Raw genomic sequence first — 20,366 nt, forward strand, 5'->3', positions numbered from 1 at the left:
ATAGTCAAATTAACCTTAATTGCCTCATTGAGTATTATGATAAGACTAAGTAATCAAATTCGAATTATGTTGCAACATATTCTGACTTTGGTGAAGTTATGATTTAATTAAAGCCCTCAAAAAGCTTATATGAGATTTATTTAAAGAGCTCAAAAAGCTTATATGAGATTTATCAGTATATTTACTAAAAACCAAAAACAAAACCAATGCAACCCAAACCCAAATGCAAAATAAGACAAACTTGTTGTCTCTTAAATGGTCAAGTATTTTATAGTGGACATTGACTCAAATGAATATTTATTACTCTGTCTAGCTAGTCTGTTCGATCTCATTCCTAATCTCTCAACCAACATAAAGGTACAATATAGATCACTTGATGTTTATGGTTAATTGTTCTTATCAATTTTGTTTTCGCCGATTAACATATATCATAACAGTACATTGGTCAATGTCTTGATCTATATCAATCAATTGAAATTCAATTGTTCAAAGAGAATAATTAAGAAGACACAATTCAGTATTTCATTGCAACATTATTCAAGATTGTAGGAATAGACCACAATATTTGGGTTTTGGGGTTTCATAAATCATTTTTATTGCTATTAGGGTTCCAAGTATCCCAATTAAAAAAATAAAAAAATTACATTCAACAACCATAATGAACATGTTTGGTGTAAAAAAACGTTGATACCATAAAAGATTAGAGAAAAGACAAAAAAAAAACCAGAAAAGAGAGATGATGGAGAGACCAACCTCTTCGCTCTCTACGCGAAGAACTTTGTTAGATTTTCCAAAATTTTTGGTCTGGTGGCTGGAAAATTATTAGAGTCAATTATACATATCATAGATTTATCCTTGATTTTCTAATTCTATAAGTATGAATGATATTTTAAAAATCCTAATTGAATACCTCTAGACTTTTTTAAAATCTTGATTGAATATCTTTCCAAAATTTTCATGAAACTGCTAAAAGTCTATATTAAATACACCGAAACTTTTAGAGTGTGTTTGGATGAGGGAAAAAATGATGGAATTTAATTGAAAGTGAGGATTTCATAATTCCTAAAAGCCAATTCCCTCGTTTGGCATTATCAGATTGGAAATTTTAAATTTCTCTGTGGAAAAAAACGAAGGAATTCGTTATTTAAATTCCTCACTTCAATTTCCACCAAAATAGGTGTCATTTACGAATTCCTTTGCAGTATTCAATTTTTATTTCCAAAACCAGACTTTTTTCTATTTTATCTTTTTATTTTTTTTAAAACTTTCTTAATTTATTACACATTTCAAATCCTCAATAGATGCAACCAAACAATAGAAAATGCAATTAATGGAATTTTAGATTGATGGAATTAAAGATTCCATCATTTATAAATTCCTACGGATTTTATAATTTTCTCATCCAAATGCACCGTAAAAGAAATTAACTTAATATTTTAACAGAAGTCAGAGTATAATTCAAGGAAAAATAAAAAAATAAAAAATAAAAAATAAAGGGCGAACCGAGAGGGCTGGAAAGTGTGTAAGAAGAAGTGGCACAAAACCCTGAATAATATGGAATGGAATGAAGGGATGAAGTGAGTGAGAGAGAGAGAGAGAGAAAGAGGTGAATGACGATAGCAGCAGGGATCGGTTACGCCTTGTTAGCACTCGGCCCGTCTCTCTCCCTTTTCATCTCTGTTATCTCCAAAAAGCCCTTCCTGGTTCTCACCGTCCTTTCCAGGTATTCTTCTCGCCCTTCTACTTTCGATTTAGGGTTCATCGCTACTCCTCTACAATTTTTGGGAAAATCTGAAATTGGAAGATCGAATTCAAACTTGAGGTCAGGAATTCAAATGGGTTTGTTGTTGATTTGTGTACAGTACATTGTTATGGCTTGTAAGTCTCATCATGTTGTCGGGACTGTGGAGGCCATTTCTGCCTCTGAAATCATCCGCATGGTGGCCCTATGCCCTCCTCATATTCACCTCAGTTCTCTTTCAAGAAGCCCTTCGGATTCTTTTCTGGAAGGTCTATAAGTAAGTTTAAATCTTTTCGATTCATATATCATGTTTTCTTCTGCCGTTGGCTATTAGCAAGTTTGATTTGATGTAAATCAATGTGTAAGGGAAGCTAAGGTATAGTAAAGAGTCAGTAGTGTAACAAGTTGGGTATTGTAACATCAATTTCTCTAATCATTCTTCGATTTAAAACATCTATTGCCACTCGACGGAAGCTAACAGAAACCCTTTATTTAGGTGTTCCGAATGTAAGTTTAATAATTCATTCTTCCTCTCTGGCATTTCTATGTAATTTTTTTTTTCCCTCAAGTTTGTTGTACATAAGATTTGTTCATTTGGTTGGTAAGGTATTCACTTTTCCAAATACGATTATATCTCTAAAGTCTGGGTTACTAAAGTCTGGGTTACTAATTGGTAAAGGTATATAACATCAGTTGCTTTATATATTATCTAGGAAGTTGGAAGATACATTGGATGCATTTGCTGATAGAGTATCTAAACCACGCCTGTATCTGACTGATAAGATGCAAATTGCTCTGGGTAAGGTTTATGAGGTTCTCAGACTTGTATTCATCATATTTCAAATAGGCTACCATTCATTCTATTTCAGCAGTTTGTTATTACAATTCAATTTCTTTCCATGTCGACTCCTAAATCTGGTGGTTCAGAGGGAGGTACTAAGAACCTCTTGTTGAAAGATTAGCTTTGTCTGCCTGCAATAGCACCCTTTGAGATGTTTTGATAAAATACTGTATTGGGCTAGCAATTGCATGTCTTAGTGTTATTCATGCTGATACTTTACCTAATGTAGGCTATATATATGAAATCATTCTATTTTAAATAGTCTAGCAACCAAAGTATTGAACCTTCTAATTTTTCTGGTGATATGTATCCATCTGCGGCATAGTTTCATGGTTTTCCTCTCTTACCATACCTTTAAACTTCAAGAAAGGGATAACTATTTTAATCATCTTTTGCCACAACTAGACATAGCTGTAGCTGATATCTTTTCAATAAATTCTACGCAGCTGGTGGTTTGGGTCATGGCGTGGCACATGCTGTGTTCTTTTGTCTCAGTCTTTTAACACCAGCATTTGGTCCAGGAACTTTTTTTGTCGACAGGTGCTCAAAGATACCCTTTTTTCTTCTTTCTGGTGAGTCAAGCCTTATAGTAGCTTCCATGCATCTATTCAAGGTTGAAATAATTCAATATATGGTACATGAATTTAGGAAAACTGAAATCGAATTCTCTGATGCTTATACAAGTGCTGATTTGGTGGTTCAGAAAAGTTCAGATATTCCGTCACTTTATCTAACATTTCTTTCTTGTATTTTGCAGCTATCATTGCCCTTGCATTTGTTACAATTCACACATTTTCGATGGTCATTGCATTTAATGGATATGCAGAAGGCAATAAAGTGGACCAGATTTTTGTACCTTTAGTTCATCTTGTTGCAGGGATGGTGGTAAGTGTCACTGACCTCATGAGACTGTTGGTGTTTAAATATGTTAAGATATCCTACTGATTGTGAATGTCGGGAAGAATGCCTTATATACTCATGCATGATAAATGTAAAAACAGATTCACAATAGTTTTACTTTTTATTTTTATTTGGTGTACTATTTTTTAGAAATCTTGCTAAAATGCATCTCATTGACCCTTTGACTCTGTTTCTCAGACACTAGTTAATTTTGCATCTGGGGGATGTATTATCGGTATTCCTCTCCTCTACTTTGTCGCTGTGTTAACCTTATTGCATTGTGGGAAGATGGTGTGGAGAAGGTTAACAGAGAACAGACACAGACCGGTCATGTAGAATGCAGTCACTCATCTAACTACACGTGCAGGTCCTTTGTGTATCCTAAAGATTGAAGGGCATCATCTACTGCTGCCTGAAGAACTGTTTTGTTACTCTTAAGCTGAAGAACTGTTTCGTTACTCTTAAGCTCTTAAGGGCGACTACATTCGGCATTTCCAGCAAAGAACAAGATTTCGTGTTCTGATATTCTGGGATAAATGATTGTTTCAAACAGCTATACAAAAGACTTCAGTATCTTATGAATCAAACTGTGTACATTTTAGACTTGTGTAAAGATTTTTTTTGGTTCATTCACATAGCCCCAGCAGAAGAGTAAGAATGAAATTAATAGGACCATGGATTTTGGTTGCTGTAAAATTCGGCGGTGGCTTCAATGTTTGTAGCTTCTTTTCTTCCGAGTGTAGTTGCTCTATATACTATGTAATGGCAAATTATATTATCACTTTGAACTGTATGCTAGGGGAATGGTCACTTCAAAGCCTCCCACAATGCTGAATTGCCCCATCTATGTTGCCCTTTATGATATCATTTACAGGCTTAATACATCAAGAAATTGATGTATGCTTGTGGTACCTCTCTTATATTTATTTTCAAAGAGTGAGAGCTTCAACATGCGGCTATATTGGTGAGAGACGAGTTTGAAGTTTTTATATTGTTCATGGCCTTGCCAAATTATGGGATGATAGTCCTTTCTTGACCAGAAATGTAACAATGTCTATTTGTTTTCGAGTTACAAGGCTGTTCGTTCCCTTGCTCCACACTGCAAGCTTTCACTCCACGGTTTCCTGAAGTGCAACATAGATGGGGCATATGTCAAGCTGAACCCAACAATTCCTTGGCCGTAAAGCAGTCTTCCGAGACATCCTTAACGGATTCTTTTGGACAATCACACAATAGCTACGAGATATCACTTACATAACCCTTTGTAAGAAGCCTCTCTCTAGTAGTAAATATTTTAAACCTAGCATGGTAGTTTTGGCCCCTCTTAGGCAAGTAAGGACAAAAGTTTACCCCTACAACAATGCAGGTTTTGATCACTTGGCTTGTATTTCTAAATAGGGGCTGCAAAATTGACATAATACCGAAAGAACAATGACCTTTTTTGCTCATGTGACGCGAACAATGAGATTCGCTTTTGGAATATTAATCAGTATTTGTGCATTCGTGTTTCTAAGGTTAAATTTTGGTATCTACTTTAATTCTTTGAAAGTTGCCAGTAATTCTGGTTTGTTTTTGTTCTAAATCTTAGTCATTTAATGATGCAGGGAAGTTCAGCACAGGTGAGGTTCCTGCCAAGAATTGGACAATTTATCGATGCTGAGAGTGATAGGCAGACACATGCATTCACTGCAGGCATGATTAGCTGCTATTTATTTCACTAAATTCTTAACAGTTTCATTGATCTGTTGACCTGCAAAAAATGTCTTATATTGTCATATGTTGTTTACTAATCAAACAACACAATATTTTGAACTTATACAGGGCACTCCACAGAGGTGCACTCTCTTTGTTGGGATACAAATGTGGCTTCTGTCAGTCAAGAGTATGTCAGAGTGTCTCTGGAAAGTGCATTCACGAGCTCAGTTCTATCTCCATAAAAATGTTTGGTGGAGTTGTATAGTTTTATAATTGTCCTGCATTTAGTAAGTGCTATCAAGTACTTAATATTTGGTTCTTTTAGCTAGTCTAGCTATTTATTAAAACAAAATAGAGCATGGTACTCTCACATTTATACTGTTCAGATGAAAAATATGAAATTGGCGTATTAATCACTGATCTTAGGTTGTTCCTGCTAACTTCTTTTAAGCTGTAATTAAATCAGTGTTATTCAAGCTTTCCCTTAATGTTTTTGTAGAAGTGCAATGCAAATTGGTATTTAAAAGGTGTAGATGTACAGCCCGTTTTCATTCCGAAAGTTTTCCATTCCTTTTGTAGGAAACTCTAGAAGTTGAGATTGAAGAAGCTGACCTTTAAAGCAACTCCAATGCCTAACGCTGATCCTCTTTCTAATATCTCTAGGTAGTTGTTCAAGTCTATAGCACCTGTTGAGTTTAAGGGTCTGTAGATTCTGCAGATTGCTGATAAAGCAAGGAGTGCTGTTACTAACATTACCAGAGAGGTCAAGGTACCTAAGATGGGTCAACTTGCCTACGAAATTTGAAAGCTCATCAATTATTAGGTTATGCAGATCTAACACACACAAACACCTCAAGTTTGAAATGATTGTACGATGCTTGATCCTGAAGTGGTAATGCTGATTTCAATTTCACATTGGTTGACTTATCGCCAAATCAATTTTACGGACCATTTGATTGTTATTTTCCTGCAAACAGTGAACAACATTTCCCAAGAATAGAATCATTGTATGCACCCTTAGCTCTGTGCCATGCATTAGTTTTCTGCATGCCTTCTGTTAGAGCAAGTTCACCCGTTGGGTCACCAAGTCACCCACTATTCACTGCTTTTTAGTGTTAATTTCCACCCTCTGGGTCACGGACACAGTTTTCATGGTGACCTGGGTCACCAGGTCACTTTGCAGGTCACGATGGTGACCCAGAAAGTGACTCCGGGTGACCTAGGGCACAAAATACACTGTGCCCACCGAGAGGGTGAAATTAACACTATAAAGTGGTGAATAGTGGGTGACCTGGTGACCCAACAGGTGAACTTGCTCTTAGCATTATGGCTGGTCTCTTGATCTTGACAAGTAAATGCATTCAGCTTATTGTCTTGCTTCAACTGATTGAATGAGCTCATCAACAGGGTTATAGGGCCTTACATACAAAATTATTAACAACAAATCCCGCAGCATCGCTTTTGCTAGTATGTTCGTAGATCAAGAATCTAGTCCTAATGCTAATGCTGTCATTTTCATTTCCTTAAATCTTGAAGTTACTTAAACTCAACCGGAAACACCTGGAATATAATGGCAATCTATCCCCAAGTGGAAATCAAAATGTTCCGTTATAATAGAACAATAATACAATTAGAAGAGAAACGTGATCAAAGTTGAACTTACACAGATTGATTTAATTTACAGTATAATAATGAATAAATGCCAACAAAAACTGGATTAGACCCATTTACTGTTATATAAACTTTCGACTTCATTATCATTAACCCCAGCAGAAGTAGACTTCTGTATTATACGGATAGAAATTACGTTGATTAACACCTTCCGAATGTTTTAAGCGTTGGTTTTTGAGAGCTTCTGTATTTTCAGTTCACTTGTTAAAAAATTTCCATACATCTCTGTCCGCCATCTCCTTCACTAGATGAGCACCAAAAATTCCCTCTTCATCTACCAGGTTTTTCAGGTGCCGAGCACCACCGTTAAAGCCAACATAATTCCTTTTTGTGGCCAAGTATACAACACCATATGGTGGCCTTGAACACTGTTCAGTTAAAACAAAAGAAATTATTTTCTCCAATGAAGATATTCAAGTTTGTCCAAAAGAAAACATTGGAAGCATGTATGTTTCTCCGCCGCTTTTACATATAATGATTAAAGGAGCCAAGAAACTGACCTTTTTTATGAGTGCATAAAGCTTTTTCAATGAGGCTAATGAATATGGGATCTCGGTCATCAAGATAATATCATATCCACCTTCTCCTTGTTCGGTCTCACTCGCTCTCTCCCACGCCCGACTTCCTGAAAGCTTCCTTGATCGCCTTGAGGAAGATTCTTGTCCCAAGATGCTTCCATCTTGGCTGCTGCTACAACCCTCCATAAAATCTTCCTCAGAGAAGCTCAGGTTCATTCCTGCTGTCACTTCAGACCCATCATTCCTCACAACAGACAAGACAGTGGGAAGCTCTTCCCAGTCACCAGCATAAAAGTGCACCGACTGGGTCACAGTTTGTCTTGATGGAGTCAGGGGGCTCTCTGGCTGTCGGCTCTGCCTATCTCGAGCTTGCTCAAGATTGGCAAGGACATTTGGTATTGTTGTGCATCTAATACTTTCTGCACTGAGGTCTTGAAAGTGCACTGTGCCCGCTCCCTATTAATCAGTGAGTCAGATAGGAACATTCCAAAATAATTTCTAGCATGTAACACAAATTGCGCTATTGAACGTTTTTGTTTCTTATATAACTGGTCACTTATTTAAACTTCTACTGGAGTACAAAGCCATTGTGCACACAGAACAATACCATCTAAACAATTGAAACCTAGAATCCCATTTTCATCAATATTTTGCTATATGCCTATGGAAATATTTAATACATACGATACTTCAGGTAGAGTAAAGGTAAACGTTTATTCCAGTGTTTACAAAAATGCATTACTTACTGAAACATCAGGATAGGGTACGGAAAAAAAAAAAAAAAGGATTGAGCACACTCGCATACAAAACTTTTGGCTACAGGGTTTATTGATGCATACCTTCAGACAAGCAAAAATTCCTGGAAGGCCATAGCTGCAACCCAGCTGAAAGAACCACCAAGTGTGTGGATATTAAACACCCAATCAACAAAAGGAAGCTTAATACCAGAACAGCACTAGAATGATAAAGCCTATAGAAATCAAAAACCTCCGGGAAGACAATGCAATAAAATTTGAATTCAATAGACGTACCTCAAGTACCCTTTTTCCTCTAAAGCTCAGTTGCCCATCTCGAATCTCATGCTTCAGGACATTAACAAGATCAATAGAGCTATCCCAAGATTTTAGATACCCTGCATAGTAAATGAATCTCCAGTTTTAAACTCAAATTGAGCAAGTTGATAATCCTTAAGATGTAGTGAGACTAGGATAGTAACACTATCGTATAATTAAGACTGCCAAAGTGGATAAACATCACTTCAAAACATAGAGAATGAAATTGCATTTGAAGCCTTCACTTTAAGTATTGGAATATCATGTACCTACCATCTGGTTTTGTAGATATCATTTCTGAACCATTGAAGCCGATGATATCAGCAACACTAACTCTTCCCTGTTAAAGATTGAGAAATGGGTAAATCAATCTTATGACCACAATTTAAGATAAGATTAATGGATAACACACTTGAACTGTCAATTCTACTTTTTCAACCATTATGACAAAATTTTCAATAAAATTCATGAACATATATATAGTTCCAATAAGCTCAGATATTTCTCTTTTGCAGCTATCCCTAGAGACTGGAAGCAGCAGCTCACTAAGTTGTCTAAATTTTAAGTTTTTCTTGTTATAGGCGGTTTGCGTGTTTTCTTAGCTTGTTTAAGGGTGAAGCTTTTTGTTTGCCCAAGTTTTCTTTTTGTGTGGATTACTTGTCCACTGCTTTGCAATCTCTCTTTATTATCATCACACAATTCTGTAAGCCACCGCAGGGAAATAAACATTCAGCAATGTTAGGAAAAAAAAAAGAAAAAAGGTGTGAAGGTAAGTCGCATTCCAAGACTATATTAAGAGCACACCTCATACACCAGAATCTTGATAAATAAAAACAGTGCCCATAAAAACTGATCCGTGAAAGGAATAGACATTGGGTTAGTTCTGTTGGTATAAATCTCTTGATAACAATAAATGGTTTTGTTTTTATCTTTATTTTATTAACAACGAATTTCAGTCTGCAATTAATCTTCCATAAAGTAATGAAATAACTATGTTTTTATACCAAGCCAGGACATAAAGGAGAACCAACAAATAGTAGAATAAGGGCATACCTTTGACGCATTGAGTCTTTGCAAGTCAATATTCTCACCAGCATACTTGTATGGGTGAGCGGACTGCATTGCATAAAGAGAGCATTTTTAGAAATTAAAAAGATCTTGTCAACTTTCTCTGCTGTAACTAGAGGTCCAAAACCTAAGACCCCTTGATATAGTAATGAAAATTTTTATTCTTCAATCGAACATAATAAAGCTTCGATCACAAAATGGTTGAAGATGAGTAATACCTTGGAAGGGAGAATCTCAACAGCTGGTGAAGGGAGATGTGATTCTCTCTCGGAAATAGAGGACAAGCTGTGACTTGCTTTGTCATGTGGCACCAAACCCGGCAAGCACTGTGCAAGCAATGATGGCGCGCGCATGATTTTCTGAGTCTAGAATACACCCTGGAATTATTGATACATCACGTTAGTACTTGAAGCATTCCAAGAATCTTAAGTTTCAGCTATACTTGTTCTTTTTCTTATCCTAAGTTGGGAAACCAGCTCAACAAACACTTACCATGTTTGAAGATATTGCATTGTGAATCAAAACCTAAGGACCCAGAAATTGTTTGTTTTTAAAATTTAGAAAAATTGAAGAGAAACAAGAACAAGAATGAAGAAAGCAAAGGCAAAACTGCATTACTTGCATTCACTAGCTAATACTAAGCACCCAGTACAAACTCCAATTACAGAAGAACATATATGAAGTTAGAAAACTAAATCTAAATAGATTACTCAATTGGGTTTTGCAGAAAATCAAAATCAAAATCAAACCCAAACGCAACAAGTACGTATGATCCAAAAGCAAACCCATGAAGCATATCGAAATCAAGAAAGGAAAAATACCTTTCACTAACTTGAGCACGAGAATCTGAATGAATCGGAAGGAACAATATATAGCCTTGGAGTTGAGAGAAACAGAGGAGGTTGTAATCAAAGTCAAAAAAAAAAAACCAAACAAGAACAATTAGCTTCTGAAAGCAGAAAGAAACTTTAGAGGGAAGGTTCGGTTTTCAGACCCGACCCGCAATGCAAATTACCAAAATGACTACGCAATTACGGGGATGATTGGGGTTAAGCCTAGTGCCACTTCGATAAATATTAAAGAATATAAGGGCAATTTCGGGACTCAAATCGTCGTGGTTGCTTGCTTCGTGTTACATTCCCAAACGTGGAGAACGAAGTGTTCGTCAACGCTGTCCATTTAGTCAACACGTGTAGGTTGGAGGTAGGTGACACATTTTTCCTCGTGTCATTCTAAAATTGGTTAATGTTTGTTTTTTAATCAGTAAATTAGTCAGAAGTGCCTTTTTAAAACTTAAATTAAGCCCACCAATTTTTCTTCTTCTTCTTTAGAACGCCACTTATGGAAAAATGAAAAATGCAGAGCAAAGTTTCTCCATACATAAATTAGAGATGAAATGTAAAAAATAGACGAGATTCAGGGATATGGATAAATTTGCGTTGGCGAGAGGACTACATTTGCACTGGTCCATCGTCCACCGTTGAAAGATGGTCGCACGGCAGATGTCTAATCAAGTCGAGTTTGGCCTAAAACAGGTCAGTACAGTAGTTTATGGGTCGAGGCGAAATTTTTTCGTTTTGTGATAATAGTTTTTTAGTTCTCCAGTAGTAGCATTTTGGTTCTTCAAAAGTTGTTTTTTGGAAGATATTGATAGTTTTTCAAAAAAATACAATACTGTTTCTAAGAATGGCGTAATTTTTAGTTCATTGGCAATATTTTTTCAATTCGGAGCAGTACATTTTCCAAATATGACAATGACTTTTCTTGAGAATGAGAATAATTTTTTTGAAGAATGATAGTACCTTTTTTTACATCGACAATAGTTTTTTAGCTCGAGGTAGTAGCTTTTCAATTCGGGATAATAACTTTTCAATTAATAATAATAGCTATTTGGACACGGTAGCCTTTTCGTAAATAATGAAAATTTAAAATGTTGTGTATGTTCAAGTAAATTCAGAATTGCATAACTCTAGGTTACTTGACCTAGTTGTAATAGGGTTTAGAATTAGAGATATTCTCGGATATATTCATAGATATCCGATTAATTGTACGATTATCTTTCCTTGTACAACTCTGATTCTATGTCTTGTAATCCTCTATATAAAGAGGCCCCTATTATCAATGAAAGCACAACTCAATTCTCTCCCAATTTCATTTATCCTTAAACACGTTATCAGCATGAAGTCCTAACCCTGAAACTCTAAATTCGTAGCCTTCAAACCCTAGCCATCACCGCCACATATATTGAAGCCCTAAATCCCAGTATTCCAGAACTGGCGACGGAACCACCGGAACCGGCCGGAAAACCACCGAACCGGCCACTGGAAGTATCGAACAAGCCCTCCAAGAAGAGAAAAAGAGATCCTTGCCCGGTTCACAAGTTTTTAGACCGTCTTTCATCGTTAAACTTGGGAACCATCTCAACCTTGACCCCAGGCTCCAGGAACCGGAATCACCTCCCCGGAAACCGGCCAAAAAGTGACCGGACGGGCAGCAAATCTGCAAGGAAAAAAAACTAGAAAGAGAAAGAAAAAGAAGAAGAGAAGCAGCCCAAGACGCCGCCCAATTCCAGACGAGCCCAGAAAAGGAAAAGGAAGGAAGCCTTCGGCCCAGAAGAAAAAGAAAGCCTTCGGCCCAGAAGCCCACTGATCCAGGCCCGCTGACGTCAGCCCTGCAGCCATCGACACGTCAGCGACCAGTCAGCTTCGCTGCGTCAGCAAAGATCCGCCACGTCAGCAGCTCCGGCGACAGGTCACCGCTGGCCACTTTTCTGGACGCCGTTGGCGATTTTTTCGGCGACTTTTCCGGCCAAATTCCCGACCACTTTTCCGGTCAATTTCAGGCGACTTTTTCCGACCACTTTTCCGGCGACTTTTTCCGCCCAAATTTTCCGACGACCTATTTCGAGGTAATTTTTACTAAAAGTTTCCGTTTTTGAAGTTTTTATTTCTTTTCTCTTTTTTTTCTCGGGGACTTGCAACCTCCCTTCTTCTACCCCCCTTTCTTCATCATAGGGGAGACCTAATTAAGCCGAACTGTGGGGGTTCGTGCTCACTCTAAGCTTGGAGCTTGTTAAGATCTCCAAACTTAGAGTTTGTAGAGAATTTATGATCGACCACTTACGTCATTGTTTCGATCTAATCCAATACATCTTGGAATTGAATTTCTTGGAAGCGATTACGCTCAGAAATTCCTAATTTCTTGGAAACGATTACGCTCAGAAATTTTATATGTTTTCGTGGTAGCTTTTTCCGCTCCGAAACTAACCCTTTTTCTTGTTCTCTTTCAGGATGAGTAACTTGAACAAATTGGACTTTGCTCCATTGGGAACAACTGGCTCTGGATATCACAGGTGGGTTCGTGATGTCCGCCAGCATCTCAAGGCCGATGGAATCCTGGATACGATTCTCGAGCCTAGCCAGGACATGCTAACTGTTGAGCAAGCTCAAGCTTTGGAAGCAAATAGAGCAACCTTAGAGGCAAATAAGGCGAAAGCCATCATCCTAATGACTCGTCATATGAATGATTCACTCTAGTACGAGTGTATGAATGAAGAAGACCCCAGAAGGTTGTGGGTCTCACTCGAAGAAAGATTTGGTAACGTCCATGACTCCATTCTTCCTGAACTAGAAGTGAGATGGCATAGCCTCCGCTTCTGTGATTTCAAGTCAGTTATTGACTACAACTCGGAAGCACTTCGCATTAAATCCTTAATGGAATTCTGTGGTAAAGAGATCACAAATGCGATGTTGATTGAGAAGACTCTCTCTACCTTCCCCGTCTCTGCATTGTTGGTTGCTAAGAACTATCGAATCAATGTTACTGCAGGAAGGATCACAAGGTTTCATGAGCTTATTAGAGCTATGAATGTCGTTGAAAAGCATGACAACATAATTGTGAAGAACTATAATTCAAGATCCGTGGAAACAGAGCATATTCCGGAATCCAATTATAGTCGCGCCCCTAAGAGCTGGCGCCAAGAGTGAAACCCTAATCTTAGGGATACTTCTGGACGTTCTAGTCCATATAATCGCTCTACTTGGGAAGGTAACCGCCAAAATAAGCGAACACAGAACCGAAGAGGTCAACGTGGAAAGAGAGAGGGAGGCAACGCCTCTGACCATGTTGGTGGCGCCACCAACACTAAGAGTCATCTAAATGACGCTTTCAAAGTGCCTCAATCAATGGAGTTTGAGCAAAGAGATGTATGTTCTCGATGTGGAGTATCCGGTCATTGGGCACACATTTGTAGAGCTCGTGAAGAAATTGTCACCGCCTACAAAGCATATTGTGAAGCAAGAGAAGCTCACGATGTGGAACAAGAAGATCAAGATGATAATCTAGAGTAAAGGGTTAAAGACTACAAATCTGGCTGGGATCAATAGATCGCCAATTCTGTTTAAGTCTTTATTTTTCCAAGAGATGTAATAGGCAATTGCCATATATTTTTGTAGTAAATGCCAATGGTTTAGTCTTTCTTCAAAGAAGACTCACCCAGAGTAAGTGTGATGTCTAGGAAGGTTATGAGATTAGTGGTACTTAAGCGAGCCTTGCTCCATCGACATCTCTCTACTCACTTAGTCACATTTATTTTGGAATTACCGAAAGAAGTTAGACGACTACCATTGTTTTGCATTAGCTAGCATTTTGGATTAGATTTTCTTTGGTCAAAGAGACAATGATGTAACTCCATTGGCTTATGAATAAAATTTTGAGTTCTTTTCATTATGACTCCATTTTGATTCTGAGCATATTACTTTGTGACTACGATGGCTGGGCCATCAGTATTAATTCAAGGACATGGAATAGCCCAAGTTCCCCTTGCCAAATGGCACCTTGATTACTGTCACAGAAACTCTCTACGCTCCTAGGGCAAATCGCACCTATGAATAGCCAACGGATTCCATGCGAAAATGCATGTAGAGAACGGAAATGAGTTACTTTGCAATACCTCTAGTGATTGCGAACAAAGACGCATCTTAGAGAAGTTTATGTGTCTCTCTAGTGGACTCTATGTCACTATTCGAGCTATTAAATCCAATAAAGTTATGAGAGAAGATCTCTTAGATTTAGACATATATTGGCTTTGTCACGACAGGATAGGTCATCCTAGTCATGATATGATGATCCGTCTACTAAAGACTTCACATGGACATCCTTTCTTTCGAGCGAAATGAAGCATGAATCAAAAGTTGATTCCTGGACTAAGTGTGACCGACGCTGCTGCCTAGGGCACCGCCTCCGTCCACCACCAGCCTAGGGCTGGCACATTCCCTATCCATGATGCCATGGATGGCGTCCATTATGGTGATGGCGCCCCAGTTGATGCTGCAATCACTAACTTTGCTTCAAATAGCGTTTCAGACGCTCAGACCCAACCAAAATCCTCATTGGTTGCTTTTAAAGCGTCTCGCTCGTTTTACAAAGCCTGTTCCTTAGGGAAATTAGGACTAAGACCGTCCTATGCAAAGGATATAAAAATACTCATTATGTTCTTACATAGAATCCGTGGGGATTCTGTGGACTAGTTCAACCAACTTGCGGACGTTTAAATATCTCATGATGTTGGTTGACACGCAAACACGCTGGTCACGTGTTGTGCCATTGTCCACTTGTAATGCTGCTTATGCTACACTCCTAGCACATATCATACCACAACAGACTCACTCCCCGAATCATCCTATTCCGTCAACTGGATTTGACGATGCTAGAGAGTTTACATCGAAGACTTTCGATAGTTATTGTATTGGGACTAATGTTGGACATTATATTCCCATGAACACACCCAAATGGTCTCGCGGAAACGACTACGATAGTAGTCCGGACATTGGTAATGCGCACCAATCTCCTTATATCCGCTTGGGGTGATGCAATATGTAACGCCCCAAGCTGCACCTCACCAGCTAAAGCACGTCACAGTGCCGCGAGTCTCTAAAACATAAACCGAACGCTCGATTTACATCCTAGAGAACCGCTAGGCATTTTGTTTAAAAAACTTTTTGTAAAACACAGCGGAAGCTACAAATATTTTTGAGGTGAAAACTTGAATTGCTAAAATCTATTTCGTTTGTCTAGAACTTAGATAAAGGCTCACACGAGGTACGGATTTCAATGAAAGAGAATTCAACTGAATTTAACACGAGGCTAGATAACAACAAGCTCTGAAACACGAAGTTCGAGAAAGAGAATTTAAAATAAAATCCAAACAATGATTTACCGAGCTTTCGCACACCCAGCTCCGCCAGCTGCTGTCCCGTCACCAGTGCACAGTACCTGCATTCATACTGTTGTAGGGGTGAGCTTTCGTCCTCGCTGCTCAATAGGAACTCTAACTCGACTAGGTTTGAACCGATAAATAGATTTTGGAGCTCCAGTATGAAAACATGCTTAAACCAAGTATTTAAAAGAACGACAAACTTTAATGTTTTTCAACTTGAAAACTGATGCATGATGCTTAAATAAATACGGCGCCAAATCAAAGTTTTACCTGATGGCCGGTCCCATAGACCCACTACACGACCTTACCTTAATTTAAGTTATCACCAGGTAAGCGTAGCGAGAGCGTCCGCTACCTAGCTACACACACGGATCAGGTCGTCATTGCGATCGCTCACCGTCCTACCGGTGTAGCTAACCCTCCGGAGGTTTAGGGAATCGAACCCAAGGAAGTCAGTGTCCCTTTCGCCGTCAAGCCATCACATTTCTCATATGGTTTGGTCAGTATGCATCGCATTTTAACTTAACCAAGCCACACTATGTCACGTGCATCATATTGAAAACAACTAAGGAAGTAAAAATACGCATCGAGGAGAGTTCCGAATCCCTACCTGAATTTCGATGCTTTCTCTCACGTACTCCGAGAGTCGCGAACCTTCCGTTCCTCGGGTAACTGGAGGCCTAAATTCCGACATTTCGACAGTTAATATCTCACTAAACTAATAATTGAAATCTAGACGATTAATAAATCGTACAACTAACTTTTCCTGGTTTGACCAGGAGTTAACCAGGGTTTGACTACCCTTTCCTGGTTTGACCAGGATTGACCATTTTGACCAACGTCTCTTAGTTTGACCAATGTGTGACCAATCGTAGTAAGTTCGACCATTAACTTAAATCTTCGAACATTCTCTTGAAATTACAGTACCGATCAAACATATATTGAGCGCACCCGATTCACTAAGGCCACCCAACATATGTAATTTCTTTTCTTTACTTATTATCAAACCGCGAAATACACAAGCAAACCAATAACGACTTCACTAACGAAAGATCTCAAATTTACTTAACCGTTTTGCCGCATAGTAATTCCACGGAATTTACTATGGACACCCAATACTTTCCAATTTCCATGCAAGGTGTGCCCAAACTACTATAGACTCCCAAGCCTTATAACTTCACCATTTTTCGATTATTCCACAACCAATTCATAATTTCTATACTGCTACCTCCTAAATAACAACAGCCACAATCAAACATGATAATCATAATTCATTCAAGTGTTCACAACTCATCCAATCTGTCCTCCTAGTTCAAACATATCTTCAAACCAACAATTCAACCAAATTTCTGATTCAAGATCACAATATCAGATTATGATCTCAACCCACTATCATAGTATTTAACTCCCAATCATTCCCAGAAGAAAAATACTTGATGCAAGGGTGGTATCTACCTTCGAAAACCAACTCGGTTTGCTGAAATTCCTTGCTGCACTGGACTACGGATGAACTGATGACCTTGGTGTTAATATCCCAGAAACCTTCACAATATCTCGCCTAGAGCTGCAACCGAAGCCGAAACCCAGACCAGAATGCCGGAAAAGTCGCCGGCGCTGAAGAACACGGCAGAACCGAGATGAACCCAGAAACAAAAACCATCAAAACCCAATCCAAACTGAAAACTAATTACGCAGACATGTAGAGGAAGATGAGGGGAGGAATTTCTATACCGAATGCGGCCCAGACGGTGGCCGGAAATTGCTGAACTTCGCCGGAGCAGTCAGAACTTCTCACTGTCGTTTCTCCCTCCTCGTCCGGTGCATGGGCGATCGAAGCCCACAGGCGTGACGGCAATGACTAGAGGAAGAGATCGATGGTCGTGAGTCGTTGATCGGTGGCCGGACGGCGTCACTCCGGTCGGGTTTCTCTCTTGGGTCGCGGCTGTGTCCGGGTCAGAGAGCTCTGATGCTCTCTCGAGCTTTCTAGGAGCAATCGATCACGATCCCTGATCTGATCAAGGGTATTTTATAGCCCCAAGCTCAATCTATTTTAATGGCTAAGATGAAGCGGTGGATTTATGGATGGTTAGGATTGCACCGCAGAAATTTCTTTTTATTTAAATGAATTTCCATAATTTCCAAACTTCGGAAATTCATTATAAACACTTCGGGTGTCCGAAAAATCTCCCGAAAATTTTCACGAACTCGTCGTGTCGTGTACTTTATTATCCAACTCTTAAATCGAGGATTTCACTGTACAAAAATTTCTGAAAATATTCTCGACCACTTTGACAATTACCGAGATCGTAAATAAATAACTTGTTGAAAGATCTCAATTTAAGCTCGATAAATTTTTCGGGGCTCACTGATGCGCTCAAAGCAAGCGCATAATTTAACCCTGAAATGTCATTAGTAGTATAAGTAAGTAGGGATCGTTCTATTCCGGGGATTGAGGGTACACCTGTCATTGTCAAACAATTAAACAATTAAAATCAAAACAAAGTATAATATTCACACATATGCACATTATTTACGAATTAAAAGGGGGTTTTTGATTTTGGTTTTTCTGAAAATAAAACTAAGTTAATAAAACAATTAAACTGCAAAAACATAAAATTATAAATGGAATGCGAGAACAAAGATCAAAATCGAAACATATGATTAAAATTAATTCAAGTTCATCATTGTTCATCATAGTCATGCAAGAGGAATTGATCATGTGAAACGTTCAAAGCAAACAATTTTCCCATATTTTACTTTCAACGCTAATTAATCTAAGTGAAAGCACATAGACTAATCCTATCAAACATGCATTCAAGCCCTAGAAAGCTAGTCAATCATACATGTCTAACGCATTAAGCATCTAGAAAGGCTATCAATTCAAATGTGCAACTTAGTATGAAAAAGTCCACCTAATTGCAATCTTCTTTGATTAAATTCGGTTTTTGTGCAAAACCTTTACTACTTATTGATTCAAGAACACAAAACCAAAAAGTTGATTCATGTTCTTAAATTCGTAGCACCAATTATATAAAAACCCTAGGTGTTTGCAACCACATAAGATTAAAATACAAAAGTTATCTATCATGCAAATTTAATCAAACACTCACACATAAGCAACCATAAATCGCAAAACATGAATCTGAAAATTAACAATTAATCATAGAATTTCAGAATTCGAAACTTGTTCAAACACATGTGTCAACTAGGGCATAACCAACGAAAATTACAAAGCAAAGGTTACAAGGAGAATCGGATTACACCAAGAGATGGAGATGGGATGAATGGTCTCTTGAATTTCGAAAGCAATCTTCAAGGATGGTGATGGATGATGTGCACGGCTTGTCCTCTTCTTCCTTGGCCTTGCTTGAACTTCGTGGTTGCCCTAGAGGATGGAGAAGAACACGGCTAAGCTAGAGAGAGTTTTCTGATTTTTTCTAAAGTTGTAAAACGCAAAAGTGGGAACTCCTTGACGTTGAGAGAAGAGAGGAATATATAGGGGACGGCCCCTAGGTCTCCATGCCGTCCAAAACCCTAGAAAAGCTCACGGCAATTGCTTGCACTTCCACATAATTTCCTCCAATGACTTCTTGCCACATAAGCCCTATGAGGTGTCTCAACCAATCACATAATTTCCTAGAATATTTCCCTTGATTTTCTTGCCGAAATTCTTGAGATAATTTCTGATTTTCTGTCTTTAAATTCGGCCAAAACTCTTTAGGGAATGTAGGAATGTATCTAGTCTTCATTTGAGCTTTTCTTGGTCTCCACCTTTTTCTCTTTCCTTAAAACTCTCTAGGGAATATCTTTGCCGTCCAAAACCCTAGGAATTTCACGTTCTCCCTTGTTTATCTCTTCCTTTTTCACGGCAAAGCATCTAGGGTTTATCTCCAAGTATTTTCTTTCCATACAAATAGCCCTAGATAATCTCCCTAGAAAATCTCTTTTTAATTTCTGATTTTTGGACGCCTCTTCCTTGTTTCTCTCTTGCAAATTCACGGCAAAACATCTTTAGGGCTAGGGTTTGCGTCACAAACCCTAGTTCCATGGGCTTTGGTGGGCTTTTATCCAATTAGCCAAAAATCCAACAAGTCTTGAGAGTTTTTGGGCCTCCATGCGTCACTTCTATGCCATGTCATCTTCCAACATCACAACACTTTATTTTCTTCATTTCTTTTCATAGTTGCGTTGGAAACTTCATTGGTAAGCTCTCCTCCATTTCGCAGGGTTTCCTGGTTGCACTAGGAAAGCTTGTTTCTTCATTTCTGCTCAAATGTGTGGACCGTTTTCTCTCATATTTGTTTGTCTTGATGTTCGCAGGCTCCTCTTTCCATTTGTGAGTTCATTTCCACTTTCTAGCTCGGAGGTCCTGAAAATAGAAACTAGTATGAGAAATAGAAACTTTCCTAATTTGAAAAATAGCAACTTACCAAAAATGAAAAATAGAAAGTTACTAAAAATGAAAAATAGAAACTTGCCAGAAATGAGAAATGAAAACTATAAGAATAGAAACTTTCTAAAAATGGAAAATAGAAACTAAGAAAAATGGAAACTTTCTACAAATAGGAACTTTCCCAATCAAAGAATGGAAACTTTCCTAAACAGAGTTTTACTAAGGAAATGGCGCAAGAAATGTAAGGAAATGCAGTTAAAACGTCGCATT

At 38.3% G+C, this 20,366-nt stretch overlaps 2 protein-coding genes and 1 long non-coding RNA gene across 3 annotated transcripts; 1 reads left to right on the top strand and 2 right to left on the bottom strand.

The window, feature by feature from the left end:
- Positions 1–1,517: 1,517 nt before the first annotated feature.
- On the top strand, positions 1,518–4,327 carry LOC133712472 (gamma-secretase subunit APH1-like). Its single transcript, XM_062138577.1, has 6 exons — positions 1,518–1,723; positions 1,863–2,018; positions 2,455–2,540; positions 3,029–3,154; positions 3,340–3,467; positions 3,681–4,327. Exons 1-6 carry the CDS (start codon positions 1,611–1,613, stop codon positions 3,816–3,818), a joined length of 747 nt encoding a protein of 248 aa, XP_061994561.1. The 5' UTR covers positions 1,518–1,610; the 3' UTR covers positions 3,819–4,327.
- A 2,418-nt stretch (positions 4,328–6,745) lies between these two features.
- On the bottom strand, positions 6,746–10,460 carry LOC133710592 (uncharacterized). The gene is made up of 8 exons (XM_062136701.1): positions 10,308–10,460; positions 9,705–9,863; positions 9,472–9,534; positions 8,692–8,758; positions 8,398–8,498; positions 8,206–8,250; positions 7,349–7,822; positions 6,746–7,216 (listed from the first exon to the last, which is right to left on the bottom strand). Exons 2-8 carry the CDS (start codon positions 9,837–9,839, stop codon positions 7,046–7,048), a joined length of 1,056 nt encoding a protein of 351 aa, XP_061992685.1. The 5' UTR covers positions 9,840–9,863; positions 10,308–10,460; the 3' UTR covers positions 6,746–7,045.
- Positions 10,461–16,954: 6,494 nt separating this feature from the next.
- Positions 16,955–17,717, bottom strand: LOC133710593 (uncharacterized). Its single transcript, XR_009846772.1, has 2 exons — positions 17,435–17,717; positions 16,955–17,317 (listed from the first exon to the last, which is right to left on the bottom strand). It is a non-coding gene; the product is annotated as an uncharacterized LOC133710593 (long non-coding RNA).
- Between the last annotated feature and the right edge of the window lie 2,649 nt (positions 17,718–20,366).

Source organism: Rosa rugosa, chromosome 5 (genome assembly GCF_958449725.1).
Source record: "Rosa rugosa chromosome 5, drRosRugo1.1, whole genome shotgun sequence".
NCBI lineage: Eukaryota > Viridiplantae > Streptophyta > Magnoliopsida > Rosales > Rosaceae > Rosa > Rosa rugosa.